This window comes from Mauremys reevesii, linkage group 21 (assembly GCF_016161935.1).
Source record: "Mauremys reevesii isolate NIE-2019 linkage group 21, ASM1616193v1, whole genome shotgun sequence".
In the NCBI taxonomy this organism is placed as follows: Eukaryota; Metazoa; Chordata; order Testudines; family Geoemydidae; genus Mauremys; species Mauremys reevesii.
The window spans coordinates 4085434-4100570 of record NC_052643.1 but is presented as its reverse complement, the minus strand read 5'-3'; the positions used below and the strand labels follow the sequence as shown (position 1 = coordinate 4100570).

The 15137-nt window shown below is 50.0% G+C and overlaps 1 protein-coding gene across 8 annotated transcripts in view; it reads left to right on the top strand.

Moving 5' to 3' along the window:
• LOC120387624 (protein-arginine deiminase type-2-like) overlaps positions 1-15137 on the top strand; it is a 175345-nt gene that overhangs the window by 130070 nt on the left and 30138 nt on the right. For all 8 annotated transcript variants that reach the window (XM_039508549.1, XM_039508555.1, XM_039508556.1 and 5 more), the window contains 3 exons: positions 2044-2105; positions 8666-8783; positions 10225-10350. In XM_039508549.1, the coding sequence (XP_039364483.1) occupies positions 2044-2105; positions 8666-8783; positions 10225-10350 (306 nt within the window). The remainder of the gene's footprint in view (positions 1-2043; positions 2106-8665; positions 8784-10224; positions 10351-15137) is intronic.

The window sequence follows — 15137 nt, the reverse complement described above, 5'->3', positions numbered from 1 at the left end:
GCTCCTTGTCCTGTGCTCTAGCCACTGGGCCATGTCCTACCAGGAATGATTCCAGCCTAGGCAGAATCTGGCGACTGGGCAGCACCAGAGGGAGAGACAAGGGGAAGAGAAGACCCAACTGCTCTTTAGTTTCCTTCTCTTCTGCTTCTCTGAAGTGTCCTGGGCCCGGTGAAAACAATCCTTGTGACATTTCCCCTTAATCTGCCTAACACCCTGGCGGAGCACATGACGGCGCTGGTTTTATTTTTGTGCACTGAGCTGCAAGCGAGGGCCTCTGGAAAATGTGCTGTTCAGCAGGGCAGCCACAAAGGGAGAGGCCTGGTCTGGGCTCCAGTCAGTGATGGCTCCAAAGAGGCAGTTTGTAGGGGGCAGGGTAGCCTAATGGATAGAGCATTGGACTGAGACTTGGGAGGCATAGGTTCTAGTCCCAGCTCTGCTCTTAGCCTGCTGGGTGACCTTGGGCAGGTCATGTCCCCTCTCTGTGCCTCAGTTTCCCCATCTGTAAAATGGGGGAAATGATACCGACCTAGTTTCTCTAGTGCTAGGTAAGAGCTAGCTGCTGGAAGACAGCTAGGGTGGTTGTTAAGGCACAGACAGGGGAGTCAGCAGCCTTGAGGAGTATGACCTTGAGCAAGTCACTTTAACCTCCCTGTGCCTCCGTTTCCCCATTTAGTATAGTCACGTGATAGCCTCACAGCACCTATGTGAGATGGGTAATTTCGTTATAAAGCACTTTGAGCCCCCGGAGTGGATACGTTGGAGAAGTGTAAAGCATCGTTAATGTCTGTGTGATTCTAGGACCCCTATGCACACACCTGCCCTTCACCCTGCCCAGTGCCAGCAAATCACTGGCTCCATCTCTGTCCGCAGCTCTGGGGCCGCTGGGCCACTACTGGCCCTGAAGTCCTGCTTCTCCATTGCCCTTGCACGTCGGGGGGAACTAGCACCTGTGCAAAGTGCACTCCATGTGCACGGGTGTCAATGCTTCCACAAGGAGCAAAATCAGTGGCACATCGGCCCCTGAATGCCCATCCTGCCCTGCCCAGCTCCCCCTCATCCTGCAGCTCCCACTCTGGCTTCCCAGCTCACCTAATGCCACGGCCACTGGGGAGTCTTCAACAGGAGACAACAGAGGAGGCAGCGAGACCTAGCGGGGCTCTGGGAGGCGGCTGGATGGGACCCTGGCTGCATCACTTCGCATAGGGCTCTGTAAACTGTCTTGTCAAGGGGGAATGCTGATACATCAGCAGTGGGCGTCGCCTCCACAATTTCTCCGCTACTGAGCCAAGGAGCGGCCAGGGAATTCACCAGTGTCTCTTGCCTCATGATGTGCTGCCAATGCTGGGCCCAGCTGCGCCTAGTGTGGCTGCTCTTAAGGAACAGGCCTAGCGCCCACCCCTGGAGGGCTCCGAAACCCAGGTGAGATTGGTCACCTGAATGAATGCAGAGGGGGCCAGTGCAGACTTGGTCTCTCTTCAGGGCTTAACTCACTTGCCTCCCCGGCGATTCAGAAGGGACGTCCACAACTCATGAAGGCTGTTGATACACTGGGGAGGATTCAGAGGAGAGCCATGAGGGGAGTGGTCCTGCTTTGAGCAGGGGGTTGGATGAGATACCGCCTGAGGTCCCTTCCAACCCTGAGATTCTATGATTCTATGAGACCGACGGAAGGATTGGAAAGCACGCCTTAAACCCAGCCCAAGTCACTCAGCTGAACAATTTACCAAGGGTCGTGGTGGCTTCTCCATCACTCATGATTTGTAGAGCGAGATGCGATAGGTTTCGAAAAGCTCTGCGCTGGGCATTATTTTAGGGATGGTCTCTGGCCCGTGCTGAACAGGAGGTCAGACTAGATGATCACCGTGGTCCCTTCTGGCTTTGCAACCTATAAATCTGTAAAATGGGTTTGTCACATCCACTGAATATTGAGTTCCATGCAGATTGTTTTATTGCCCCTTCTGCCCGCTGCACCAGCCCTCAATTCTTATTTGCACTGCGGGGCTCAGGTGAGCAGGGATCTGACCAGATGTGTTGTGTTCCTAGGGATCTCTCTGGACGTCGACGCAGATCGCGATGGAGTGGTCGAAAAGAACAACCCGAGGAAGGTGAGTTTGCCTTTGGTTCCATCGCCCTAGCATGTGTCAGCAGGGCGCTGCAGACTCCGACAGGCCTTTCCACGTGGGTTTTTTAAAGGATCCACTTGTTCCTGGCCCCTTAGGACACGTTGTGAAATGTGACTCCTGGGCCCAGGTGTGGAGCCTGGAATGAAATCGCTGTTCAATAAACTTGTGACTTTCCTTCCCTTAGAATCTGTGTTCGGCCCATGGTGCCCACGTACAGCCCGATGCAGGCACAGCCGTAGTCAATCGCAGTCAGCTGATGCAGGGTTTAAATTGCGCTTCAGGCTGATTGTTCTTCCCCACAGGAAGCTGGGGGCGGCAGAGTTAGAGGGACTCTATGTTGTTTTCCATAGAGTAACAGCATCTGGCATAGGACCCAACGCCTCTGACACAGCCACTAGTGGCTGCACCCCCTACACAGGGCCGGCTTCCAGGAGCTGCAGATCATGTGGCTGAGGGGGAGCTACATCCTGTGTGGTAACACACTTGGATGCCTCTGCGAGGGATAGATCCGGGTGGATTCGATGTTCTCACGCATTGTGACACATGAGGCAACCCTGTGTCTCTACCTCCATCGGTCTGGTGCCACCTTCCTTGCTCCATTATAGACTGTTTCCATGACAGCGATATCTTTCTCAATGGTATTTTTTATATGTCATCTGTTGTCCTCTGCTTTTCCATCGTCCACCAAGTGGTATCCAGTCAGGGACTTGTCCAGGAATCTGGTGGTTTCGCATCAGTACAACATGCCCAGACCATTGAATCATTGTTCTTACAGGCGGTTGGCCAGTCCTTTGTAGCACATCAGCGTTAGTTACGTATATCCCACCAGTGGGCATGGTGTATTCTCTGCAAGTATCTCTGACGGGATGGGTTACGTTTCCTGCTGTGGGCTTCGAGCATTTGCCAAGTTTCAGACGCATGTCACAGTGTAGGTATCACCGTGACGTCGTAGAACTTTATCTTGTTTCTTGTGTGAATCTCCTTACTTTTTCAAATATTAGCCAGGCTCAAAAAAAGCACCATTTGCCTTTGCAACTCTTTATGGAGTTGGCCATCAGCACAGATTGTGATCCCAAGGTAGACAATCTCACTAACCATGCTGTATTCTATTCTGTCAATCATGTATATACCATCATTGTAATTCCTCTTTCAATAATCCTGACTTTCATTTTCTTTTGGCTGATTGTTAATCCTACTTTGGCAGCCTCACGCTTGCAATTGACAGGGGGCCTGTTCACGGCATCAGCATCTGTGTCCAACAGACCAATGTCACCTGCAAAGTCAAGAACTTGACGTTTTCCTCTATTCCATATAACACTTGTATCGTCTTTTGATGTTGCTCTTCACATCAGGTAATTAATCGTAATCAAAATAATCAAGGATGTTAGGATTCAGTACTCCAGTGATTGGTCTCGCCACTTTCTCTCCATTTTGAACCTTTGTAGTCATCTTGACCAGTGGCAGTATCTTTCTTGGAAGCCCATATTGTCACAAGATGTTCCATAGCGACTCTCTATGAATGCCATTGAAAGCTCTGGTGAAATCTATGACGTTCAAGACTAATCTTCTCTGGCAGGCTGGCCCTTTCTCAGTCAGTTCTCTCTCAAGGTAAAGATGTGATCTGCACACGATCTTTTCACTTGAAAGCCTGCTTGCTCATTACAGTTTTTCATCTATGACCAGTTGATGCTGCGCGGGACACCTGTCAATGGAATAGCCTGAGTGGAGAGAGGTGCAGTCCGAGGCCTGGATCCGCACCCACATAAATCGGCACAGCGCCACTGATTTCAGTGGAGCTGTGCTGATTTCAGTGGAGCTCTGCTGATTTCAACGGAGCTGTGCTGATTTGCATACATTGAGGATCTGGCTGAGGTCCTGAATGCCCGAAAGGAGCTAGGCACCTAAATCCCTGGTTTAGGTATCTCAGTCCCAGGGTGGGGACCACTCTGATGCGCAGAATTCCTGCTGCAACCCTGGAGGTGCCTAAACTCGGCCCCTGAGTTTTTGCAGAGCTCCCTCAGCGGTTATGTTTCTGCCTCTGGCCATGGGCACTGCTGCCCCCCGTGAGCACCAGGCACTGATCTCCCGCCTCAGCCCCAGAGCGATTCACAACCCACAGCAAGGGAGTGTTCAGCCGGCTAGCTCACCTGAGGGGCCCGATCCAGTTGGGTGTGCGCAGAGGCCACCTACCAGATCGGGCTCCTCAGACAAGTGTACACAAACCAGCGTGCTGTGAGGAGGGGAAGAGGAGGCCTTCTCCCATAACATTTAGACGGGTAATTAGGGACCCATCTGGGAAGGGGCGACCTCTGATTCAAGTCCCCTCCACCTGCAGTTTTGAACAGGGATCTACTGTTTCTCAGCTGAGTGCTCAAACCACTGAGCGATCCAGGAGCCAGTCCCTTTGTTCCAATGACTCTAAATTATTTATCCACCATGCAACAGCTCCCACTGGAGAGACTGAGGGACCCTCCCCTCCACACATGGAAATACCCTGTAGCCCAATGGTTAGAGCTCCCACCAGCGAGGTGGCAGAACCCTCTTCCAGTCCTTTCTCCCATCGGGTAGAGAGGAGGTGACCCGGGGGGTCTCCCACATCCCAGGTGAATATCCTACCCCCCGGGATAAATTATATGAGGGAAGTTGTCCTCTTTCTCCTCCACCCCCTGATTGAAGCACTTAGCTCCACGAGAGGGGCGGGGCTTAGCGTACACCCCTCTGGTTGGCCTCTCCTATTGGCTAGCTTAGGCGGCTCCCTGCCTCACCTGCTGGCTTTTGTGAATCGCAGTCTAAGACGCCCATCTCTCCCAATTGGTGGTAACTGAGCGTAGGCCCCTAACTCCGGCTTTTTGTGTCGCAGTGATTTCCCCAGGCACCCACAAGTTAGGTGCGGGGACCCGCCAGGCTAGCTATTGAACTGGTGCCGGGACACCAGCAGTTAAATGGCCCTGGATGCCCTGCCTGCTGGGACCACGCTGTGCTTTGACGTTGAGCCTTTTCTCTTTCTGTGATCGCATTCCCCCTCCCTGCCAAAGATGGGGAGTGGGGAGAACACGGGGGGCAAGGAGAAGAGAAGAGAAGAAGCAGGATCCAGGGCTCAGCCTGATGTACGTGGCAGCCATCTTCTTACCTACCCTGTTCCTTTGCGGGCACAGACGAGCAGGGAGCAGCTACCCTCTCAGTAGGGACAGTGGAAATAGGACTTCACCCTCAACTTTTGTCCCCTTGCCACTGCAATGAGGCGTGTGTCCTTTGGGAAGAAAGGGAGCTGGTTCTGACCCACAACCCTGATCTTCGCGATGTGCCTCCGCTGGCTCCGAGTCCTCTAGCTCCAGCCCCTCTCTGGTCCGTGGAGACGTTTACTGTAACAGCAATGGTGTTAGCAAGCAGAACGGAATTGGAAGGCTGATTCTGAGAAGGGGCTGCTTGCCGGGCTTCCGGACCGGATCCGGGAGCTGCATCCGCTTGATACCCGCGCGCCTTAATTCCTGGGAAAGGATCCAAGGAGCCGCAAGCTGGAGTAAGTTCTACCTCCTTGCCAGCCTGTGGAGACCTCAGTGACAGGGTCGCTTTCACCATCACTATTTAAACCAGGGCTGTGAGAGTCAGCTGAAGCTGTGCGAGGAATTCACATAAAATCAATCATTTTACCTCCTTGGGAAAGACTGGGACATTCCGTGCCCACAGGGGACCCCTCCATCACCTAATCCCCACCTCTCCCGTACCTCCGACCTTCCCCCCTGAGTTATCGATCACTTGCAGCAGTTGTCCAAGCTGTCATTCATGAACTTACATCCTTGGTTGTTATCGTTGCTGTTCTAGTTTATCGCTGGGTGGGGATTAGAAATGGGCTTCCGCTGCAGAATTTGAATCTAGATTTTGGACACGTGAAAGTCCAGTGGTGCTTGAGTCATGGACTTTTGGTTCTGGTCTGTCTCTAGTATTTAAGCTGGGGGTTACCTAACCCTCTCTGTTAAAATCCACACTCTAAAAGCGTAGGTATATCCATTTAAAAAAAAAAATCTGTGGCCTGCAGAAGACTAGGCGTCGGTCCCTAGAATGATGCATCTTGAGAATGAAGCAGTAGGAGATCAGGGGGGATGATTCATAACAGGAAAACCAATCCATTGTGGCTAGTCATTTCTAATGATCCACCACCTGTGACAGACCCAGGCCAGTGGGGTACAGGAGCCTGGTAGAGGGCAAATATACTGGTCACTGGGTGAGTAGTTTTCTGTTCCCTGAGTGACCAGAGCAGGGGCTGCACTAGAGTAATCAGGAACCTGCTAGAACCAATTAAGGCCGACAGGATGATTAGATCCCCTGCAGCCAATCAAGGCAGGCTAATCGGGGCACCTGGGTGTAAAAAGGAGCTCACTCCAGTCAGGCGAGGAGGAGCCAGAGGAGAGGAAGTGCGTGTGAGGAGCTGAGAGGGAGAGGCTGTGCTGCTGGAGGACTGAGGAGTACAAGCGTTATCAGACACCAGGAGGAAGGTCCGGTGGTGAGGATAAAGAAGGTGTTTGGAGGAGGCCATGGGGAAGGAGCCCAGGGAGTTGTAGCTGTCATGCAGCTGTTATAAGAGGCACTATAGACAGCTGCAGTCCACAGGGCCCTGGGCTGGAACCCGGAGTAGAGGGCGGGCTCGGGTTCCCCCCAAACCTCCCAACTCCTGGTCAGACACAGGAAGAGTTGACCCAGACTGTGGGTTCTACCAGAGAGGAAGAATTCTGAGGTGAGCAAATCCGCCAATAAGCGCAGGCCCCACCAAGGCAGAGGAGGAGCTTTGTCACACACCACAGTACGTAAGCACAGATCCCTTCACGGCAGGTGGTTTGCAGCCCTTGTCTCAAAGTCATTGCATCGTGAGGGGCAGACAGTTGAGTAGATGTTACAGTCCCTCAGGAAAGGTTTCCATAGCTGCCTAGTCAAACAAATGCTAGAGCAGAGGAATAATGCAAACAGGTGTGTGTGTGGGGGGGTGTCTCTGTCCTTGTAACCCCCTCCATCTCACATGAAGCTATGCTCACACACAAGTCACCATCACAATGTACATGTCATGACAGAAGCAGTGTAGTGCAACCAAGTCAGCAAGGCAAATGCATTTCCTTATCAGCCAGATCAGAGCCACCTTCTCTCCATTGCGAGAAGGCCTCGGCGTGGTGCTATCAAGCCACTCGGTCTTGGGTTCAAAAAGCATCATATTCTTCCTAGGCAAGTTCCTCCTTGCGGTCTCCATGCAGCGCATGTGTAGTTCTCCAACTTGTTCAGAAGGCCCATCCTTTCATTAGCTAGAGATTCCCTTTCCCCCGCACACACCATCTTCCAGCACTGCAGAGCAGTGTAGGACCAGAAGGGATGACAAAGAGATTGCTGCGGTGCCTGACGATCGTAGCATGGAGGAGAGAGTTTCTCGGCTCACCTAGGCTGCTATGGGTTTTTGGAGAGACTCTTACTAAAAGTGGCCTTCGATTTGTTTGGCACTGTCAAGGTTCCTTCCCCACTCTGAACTTTAGGGTACAGATGTGGGGACCTGCATGAACACCTCTAAGCTTAACTACCAGCTTAGATCTGGTCTCGCTGCCACCATCCAGATTTCTGAGTTATCTGGAAAACTCTCAAATACTAGCTCCCTTTTCTGGATAGTCTTGAGAGACTTCTTCACCAAGTTCCTGGTGAACACCGATCCAACCCCTTGGATCTTAACACAAGGAGAATTTAACCATCCCTCCTCCTTTCCCCCACCAGTTCCTGGTGAGTGCAGATCCAATCCCCTTGCATCGTAAAACAAGGCAAAATCAATCAGGTTCTTAAAAAGAAAGCTTTTAATTAAAGAAAGAAAGGTAAAAATCATCTTTGTAAAATCAGGATGGAAAATAACTTTACAGGGTAATCAGATTCACAGAGCCCAGCGGAACCCCCTCTAGCCTTAGGTTCAAAGTTACAGCAAACAAAGGTAAAATCCTCTCAGCAAAAAGGAACATTTACAAGTTGAGAAAACAAAGATAAACCTAACACGCCTTGCCTGGCTGTTACTTACAAGTTTGAAATATGAGAGACTGGTTCAGAAAGATTTGGAGAGCCTGGATTGATGTCTGGTCCCTCTTAGTCCCAAGAGCGAACCACCCCCAAACCAAAGAGCACACAAACAAATCCTTCCCCCCACCAAGATTTGAAAGTATCTTGTCCCCTTATTGGTCCTTTGGGTCAGGTGTCAGCCAGGTTACCTGAGCTTCTTAACCCTTTACAGGTAAAAGGATTTTGGTGTCTCAGGCCAGGAGGGATTTTATAGTATTGTACACAGGAGAGCTGTTCCCTTCCCTTTATAGTTATGACAGGCACAAACTGGGGACGCGTGTGTGCAGACACCATTCTTATCAGTGAGGATTGAATGCACAGCCTCGAGCACTAAAGCCACAGGCCTCCAACCCCGGGCGCTAAAGGAATTATTCTTTTCTTTGAGTAACGGGCTTATAGTCACTGGGGTTGGCCACTAGAGGGAGACATGGGAGCACACACCCTAAACCTGAGGGTTATATTTTCAGGGAACCTGGACGTGGGGCCCAGATGGGCAAGGAGCCATCCTGCTGGTGAACTGCGACAAGGACAACCCTTTTATCTCTGGACTGGATTGCGACGATGAAAAAATATTCAGCAAAGAAGGTATAAGCAGACCCCTGTCCTTTATAACTCTTTGGGGAGTGTTGGTTTGTTTTTAAATGTTATTTTTTTTGTTGCTGATAACGACGCAGGTTATCAAAGCAGGGAGAATTTTTAAAAGCTAATTTACTTTTCACTTTTCATGCTGTTAAAGTTTCTAGACACTAACCATGCATTTGGGGCCAAATTCGACCCTTCAGTGTCCTTTCAAAGTGATGTTCTATCCTGGAAAGCAACTACATCAGCATTGACTGTGGACTCAGCAGATCGGCATCCCATGTGTTTGGGGCAGGTCAGATCAGTTTAGGGATGAGTAAGTTTTACTTTGTTTAACAGCCCAGCCATGAGTGAGCTGGCTTCTCTTCTGGCTCCTGCATCACAAACAGAATCCTTAACTCAGTTCCAAGGGCAGGCCCAAATTCCCTTCTCGGTTTGTTACATCCGTGGGAGCCAGTTGCCTCGGTGAGGTTGCACAGGGGTAAGAGGACAGATCCTGAAGACAGTGGAAGTTACGCTGATACCACTATGGGCAGAATCTATGGCCCGCAGAGTCTTTATGACAAGTGCCGATCCGAGAAAAGGAAAGAACCTGGCCAGACTTTCAGAGCCCGGGGGGAGGTCTGTGTACAGAGCGCTCACTCCCCAGTTCTAAACCTCTGGTGATTGTTTCTCCAACATACGTGAAGATTCACAGGCCAGTAACACCAGGGAAGGGCAGCATCTCCCCTGCACAGCAACCAGAGAACTTGTGAAGAGCAGATGCAACTCGCTGGTTCTGCTTCCTCCAGTAATAACTGGCTGGTGTAATCAAGTTGCCTACCAGCCGCTGTAGCTCACATGTTGACCTACCCCTCACTTGTGCCTCGTTACACTGGAGAGATGTTACTGGTTTTATTTTACTGTTCAGCAGGCTTCTCTGTGAGCGAGCTACTGACAGTCTCCCTCTTATTACTGGCAGCTGTTTGCATCAGAAATGCCAAATTATGACACTCAGGCAATGGAGCTGTTGCCCGGGCTAAAGAGATTGATCTGCCCCTGTGTGGTTCTCAGCCTTCGTTTTGGGGCTTGGCAGCAGGACGGTCGTGTTTGTGACCATGCGTCTCCAAACCAGGGGTCGGATGCCCACAGCAGTGCTTCCTAACGCAGCGCAGTAATGCTGTGACCGCCGCCTGCCTCTCCAGAGTCACCTGCGCAGAAGCAAGCGGTTTGTGAATTCTCTGAAACTCTGGGTGTCTACAACTGTCCTTTGCTATTGGTCTTTTCATGGATCACCTAGGGAAGGTGCTCTGGTTTTCCCAGGCTGACCCACGTACCCACCTCCATATGTTTCTTGTTCATTAATTTGCCACACACGGTTGTTAGTCGATAACTGTAATAACCTCGGAAGCGGTGACAATGCTGGATCCGATGTCCTGCCTTTATTTGCCTTTGTTGTTGTTTTTAGATTTGCGGGACATGTCTCGGATGATCTTGAGAACCGAAGGCCCCCAACGACTGCCTGCTGGGTATGAAATGGTTCTCTACATTCCTATGTCTGACTCTGACAAAGTAGGAGTCTTTTATGTGGAGAGTAAGTGGTTCCTCTTTTCTTTCTCTTGTCCTTTCCCCTGTTTCATGATGCTTTATAACCCTCTCTGGTGCTGCAAACTCTTCTTTTCCTTTTCTCTTGTTTCCTGTATGCACTTTGTTGAGGTTTTCCAGGCACACCCCTCCCACTAAAACAATCGACCCTTTGGGAATCACTCACCCAGCGGGCAGTAGTTCACTGCTCCAGCACTTCTCTGGTGGCTCCATCATTTCCTCCAGAATTTAGAGTTGACTGTCTTGTAAAAGAATACCTGATCCTGATCTTGCTCGGGCTGGTATCAATGAGGAGTCATTGGAGTTATACTAGTGACAGACTAGGCTGCCGCCCTAGGCTTCTAGCGTTATAGTAGCAAAGATAGCCTTCCCAATGTGGACCCTGAAGCCATGCTGTCTGTCCGATACTAGAGATGTGCCTGTCTCAAAGATGTGACAGAAACAACAGCTCTGGCAAGTGGGAACTGCCTCCTCCCTCCCAATGGGGTGTTAACTCTGAAGCATTATGATGAGCCAAGCAGTGTTGACGTTTACATGTTTCACCGCGTCCGCTAGTTAATTTAGCAAAGCTATTCGACTTCTCTCAGTCTGTGGGTGGAGGTTGGGAACAGTCCCTTCCTGTCTCTGCCTCCATCTGACATATTGGGAGCAAAAGCAGGACAAGATGTTTTGTTTCCTGGGATCTCATGTCTGCTTTCCCTGAGGGTGGATTTCGCCCTCAAAGAAAGTGAGGGCCCAGGGATGAAGGTCTGTGTAAGATTCCCCCGCACCCCGCTGCTCGTACCCTGTAATCTCAAGCTGTAGCACTGCTGTTGTCCGAGTCAGGGCTGGAATCCTCACCATGCCAAGTTGATCTACTAGACACTAGGGTTACTGTTATTTCACAAAAACAACAAGGAGTCCGGTGGCACCTTAAAGACTAACAGATTTATTTGGGCATAAGCTTTCATGGGTAAAAAAAAAGCCTCACGTCTTCAGACTATATTTCACACTTTCTATGGTGTTCATGGTACTTTACACGTGTGCATGGTGCTTTACACAGCAAGGAGACACACTGACCTTGTCCCAGTCTAAGCTGATCACAAGACACCATTGTGGGTAATAACAGGCAATGGGGGATAGACAGACGGAGGAATGGACTCAGAATCAGGTTATGGGGTCCTTGGGTGACCAGGTTTGTATTATGTTTATTCTTAGAGGGTTTTGTTTGTTTTCTAAGGCAAAGGTGTGTGCACGGTTGGTTCCTACTGAATAACCAGCATGCTTTGCTATAGCCCGGGGTGGCCAAACTGCAGCTCGCAAGCCACATGCTGCTCTTTTACAGTTAAAGTGCGGCTTGCAGAGCCCCCAACTGCCAGCCTCGGTGGGGAGCTTGGGCCTTCTGCCATACGGTGGTGGAACTAGGAGCTTCTGCCCAATGGAGAGGGGGGTCTCGGCGCTTCTGCCCCACAGGAGGCACTTGCCGGGGCTCGGGACAGAATCTTTAGCCCCACCACCCCACTACAGGGCGAGAACCCAGGCAGGCGCACCCCATAGGTCCGAAGCCCCAGTAGGCACTCCTGGATCTTGAACTTCTGAAGATTATCATATGCAGCTCAGAAAGCTTGGCCACCCCTGCTGCAGCCTTTGGGTGCTGTTGGGCAGTCTCCCATCTACTTGAATAACCAGGTTCTGTGCCACTTAGCTTAGGAGAATTGAGTGGATTGTAGCATAAGGCACCACCCACCCAGCTGACCCTCTTTACCTGTGCTAGCACCTTATCATTCGATGAGCAATCCTGCGGTGACAGGACTGTATCTCCCATTGTCACACAGACAGGGCAATGCCCACTGGGCGTGCTCTGCTTAACGCTGCCAACGACCTTCACTTCCTGTTGGAGCTGGGAAATGGTGAGGCCTTTCCCCCCAGGGACGTATTCTGCCTTAGCTCTGTGCAATGCAGAGCTGGCGTCCACCAGGCCAACTACCTGCCCACCATTGAGAGCTGCCAGGGAGTGAATGGATGAGTGATGAGTTGATCCCACTCCCTTGCCAAAATTCCACTCTGATTCCCCTGCCAGCTCCCATTGATGCGAGCACTGGTGAGCTCTCTGTTTTCTCTCTCTGGACATTAATTAAACACGGCGTGTTACAGAGAGCAGGGCCGTCAGCATCTCTGGCGAGTGCCTTTGTCCTAATGTTTCTCCCAGAGCCGGCCCTTCATACCAGGGCAGTGCAGTCAGTTGCAGATGCCAGAGCATGTTTGACTTGGGATTTAGACTGATTTATAAAAAAAAATCAGTGTCTGCATATGATTGGGTTCCAATTAACAGCCAACGAGAGACTTATCTACCAGATCTTTAACTGCCATGAGCCATATCACCCAGATGAAATTTTATTAGATTGGGAGAAATAATCTAGCAAAGAGGCTTTAAGAAAATCGTTGCCAGGAAAACAACGAGGAGTCTGGCGGCACCTTAAAGACTAACAGATTTATTTGGGCATAAGCTTTCGTGGGTAAAAAACCCACTTCTTCAGATGTTGCTATTGTGGATACAGACTAACACGGCTACCCCCTGATACTTGATTGCTAGGAAAAAGTCTCACCATGATACTCCCTTTTAGGTAGCACATTTTCATGCATAGATCTTAAAGTGCTTTACAAAGAAGGTCAGTATGAAGATCACTCTTTTACAGATGGAGAAACTGAGGCACAGAGAGGGGCTGCAACATACAACAAGTCAGTGAAAGAGCCAGGAGGAGAGCCCAGGTCTTCTGAGTGCTAGCCTAGTGCTCGAGCCACAAGGCCATGCAGCTTCCTTCTCAGAGCTTTCGTCCATTGGGACCTTGCTAGAAAGCCAGCGCCTGTCCATTAAAACAGGACACGTGCGTTCTGTTTGAAATGCTTGTCCTGGCTGACCTCAAATTCTCTGATGCTTCTGAGTAGTTCAGACATGGAGTGAAACTGGCACAGGTGTTTCGCAGGGTGTTGAGTTTCTTCCATGTGCATGAGAATCATTTCAAAACAATTTAACAATATAATACGTGAAAGGAATAATACGTGAAAGGAAATCTACAGTGTTTTCAAGGCTGGCTCGTTGCTCTTAAACTTGCAGTTTTTAAGCACCCTTTCTGGAGCACGGGATTTATCCAATCATTTTTATTTGCTTTAAGGTAAGGCCACTGTGCTGAGGCATACATGTAATGAATTAGCCGCTGGCCCAAAAGAGAGGATTATTATTCCTCTTTTAGCAATGGCGAATTGAGAGGTTAAGTGAGTCTTCCCAGGACACACAGTGAAGCTGTGGCAGAACTGGGATTTGATCTGAGTAGAGCTGGGCAAATCACTGTTTTTTTGATTCGGTGGCCGAAACCAACCTCCCTCCCCCAAAATTGTTTTGGGTTGAACGAAACATTTCGTTTCCGCCTAGGGCGTTTGTTCTCCTTTTCTGTGTTTGTTCCTTAAATCTAGCTGCCTTTCTAAATGCAACGTTGTGTTGAAATGTATCGTTTTGCAAACAAAATGTTTCGAGGTGACCTGAAGGTGCCTTTTTTGGTGACTAATGTATTCACCGAAAAAAAATCCACCCAACTCTAGGGCCAGTGCCGTAACCACAGGGCCATGCTTCCTCTCTCTACGGCTCGGTCCAAGATTCCATAACTGGCTCACCGTGGTTGGCTTCAGTGTCCGGATGCCGGGTGGGACTGATGGGCCTGTGATATACAGGAGAGACCAGCTGATCTGGCAGTCCCTTCTGGCCTTAAACTCAGTGATGCTATAAGAGAATGATCCTAAATACATGAAAGGACAAAATGCACACCCTGGTCGCAGTGAATTAAGGAGTAGCCACAGCAGCTTCTCCTGCGCAGAGGAGGTTCTAAAACTCAATTTGGTGGTGTCATCTGGGACCAAGCCTGAAACGTCGCTGGGATGCGGCTTTGATCCTGCCTTTGAGAGGCCACAGAGCACAATCAAAACCCTGGAACACAAAGTGCCTCTAAAACCTGGCAGGCACAATGCTGAAAGAACAGTTAAAACAGAGACAGGGTTTAAAAAAAAAATCGTTCTCTGCAGCTTGTAGGAAAACGTCTGTATGAGGCTGGAGCGTGTCAGCACATGATCACACCACCGCTCTCAAGGGCGCGGAGAGCCCTGCCGCTATGGGACTGAAATCAAAGAACTTGGCAAGATTGTGTGGAGCCATTCCCTTAGCTCAAATGACAGTGCACTGGCCTGGAGTGCTGGATACTTGGGCTCCTAACCCCTCCACTTAATTAACTTATTAACTGGCTATTTAAAAGACAAGCGACAGTCTCTGGTTGTATCTGTGGTGCACAGGGATTTACTCCTGGGGGAATTCTGCGCCACAAAATTAAAAATTCTGCACACAATATTTTAAAATTCTGCATATCTGATTTGTCAAAATAACACAATATAATCACGCCAGTTTCAGTTATTTCAAAATACCTGTCAGCAAGTATGTCTGTAACAATACAGACAAAAAAAAATTCAGGAAGTGTTTTTGGACAAATAGCTTTCTTACTAGGCATATTAATACAGAACTTTGAGTTCATTTAATACAGAAATGTATTTCCTGCACCCCTCAGAAGCAGTGCAAGGGCGTGGGGGAGTCAGGGGTAATGGAGGGGCTGAGGGAGAAGGAAGTAGTTACTGGGAAGAAGCCTGAGAGTGAACCAGGAGGGTTGTTGGGTGTGGGTGGGAGAAGTATGGAACAGGGTTTTGGGGGGGGAGGGGATTGTTAGGGAGTTGAGGAGCCTCCCCCATGCAGACCCCTAG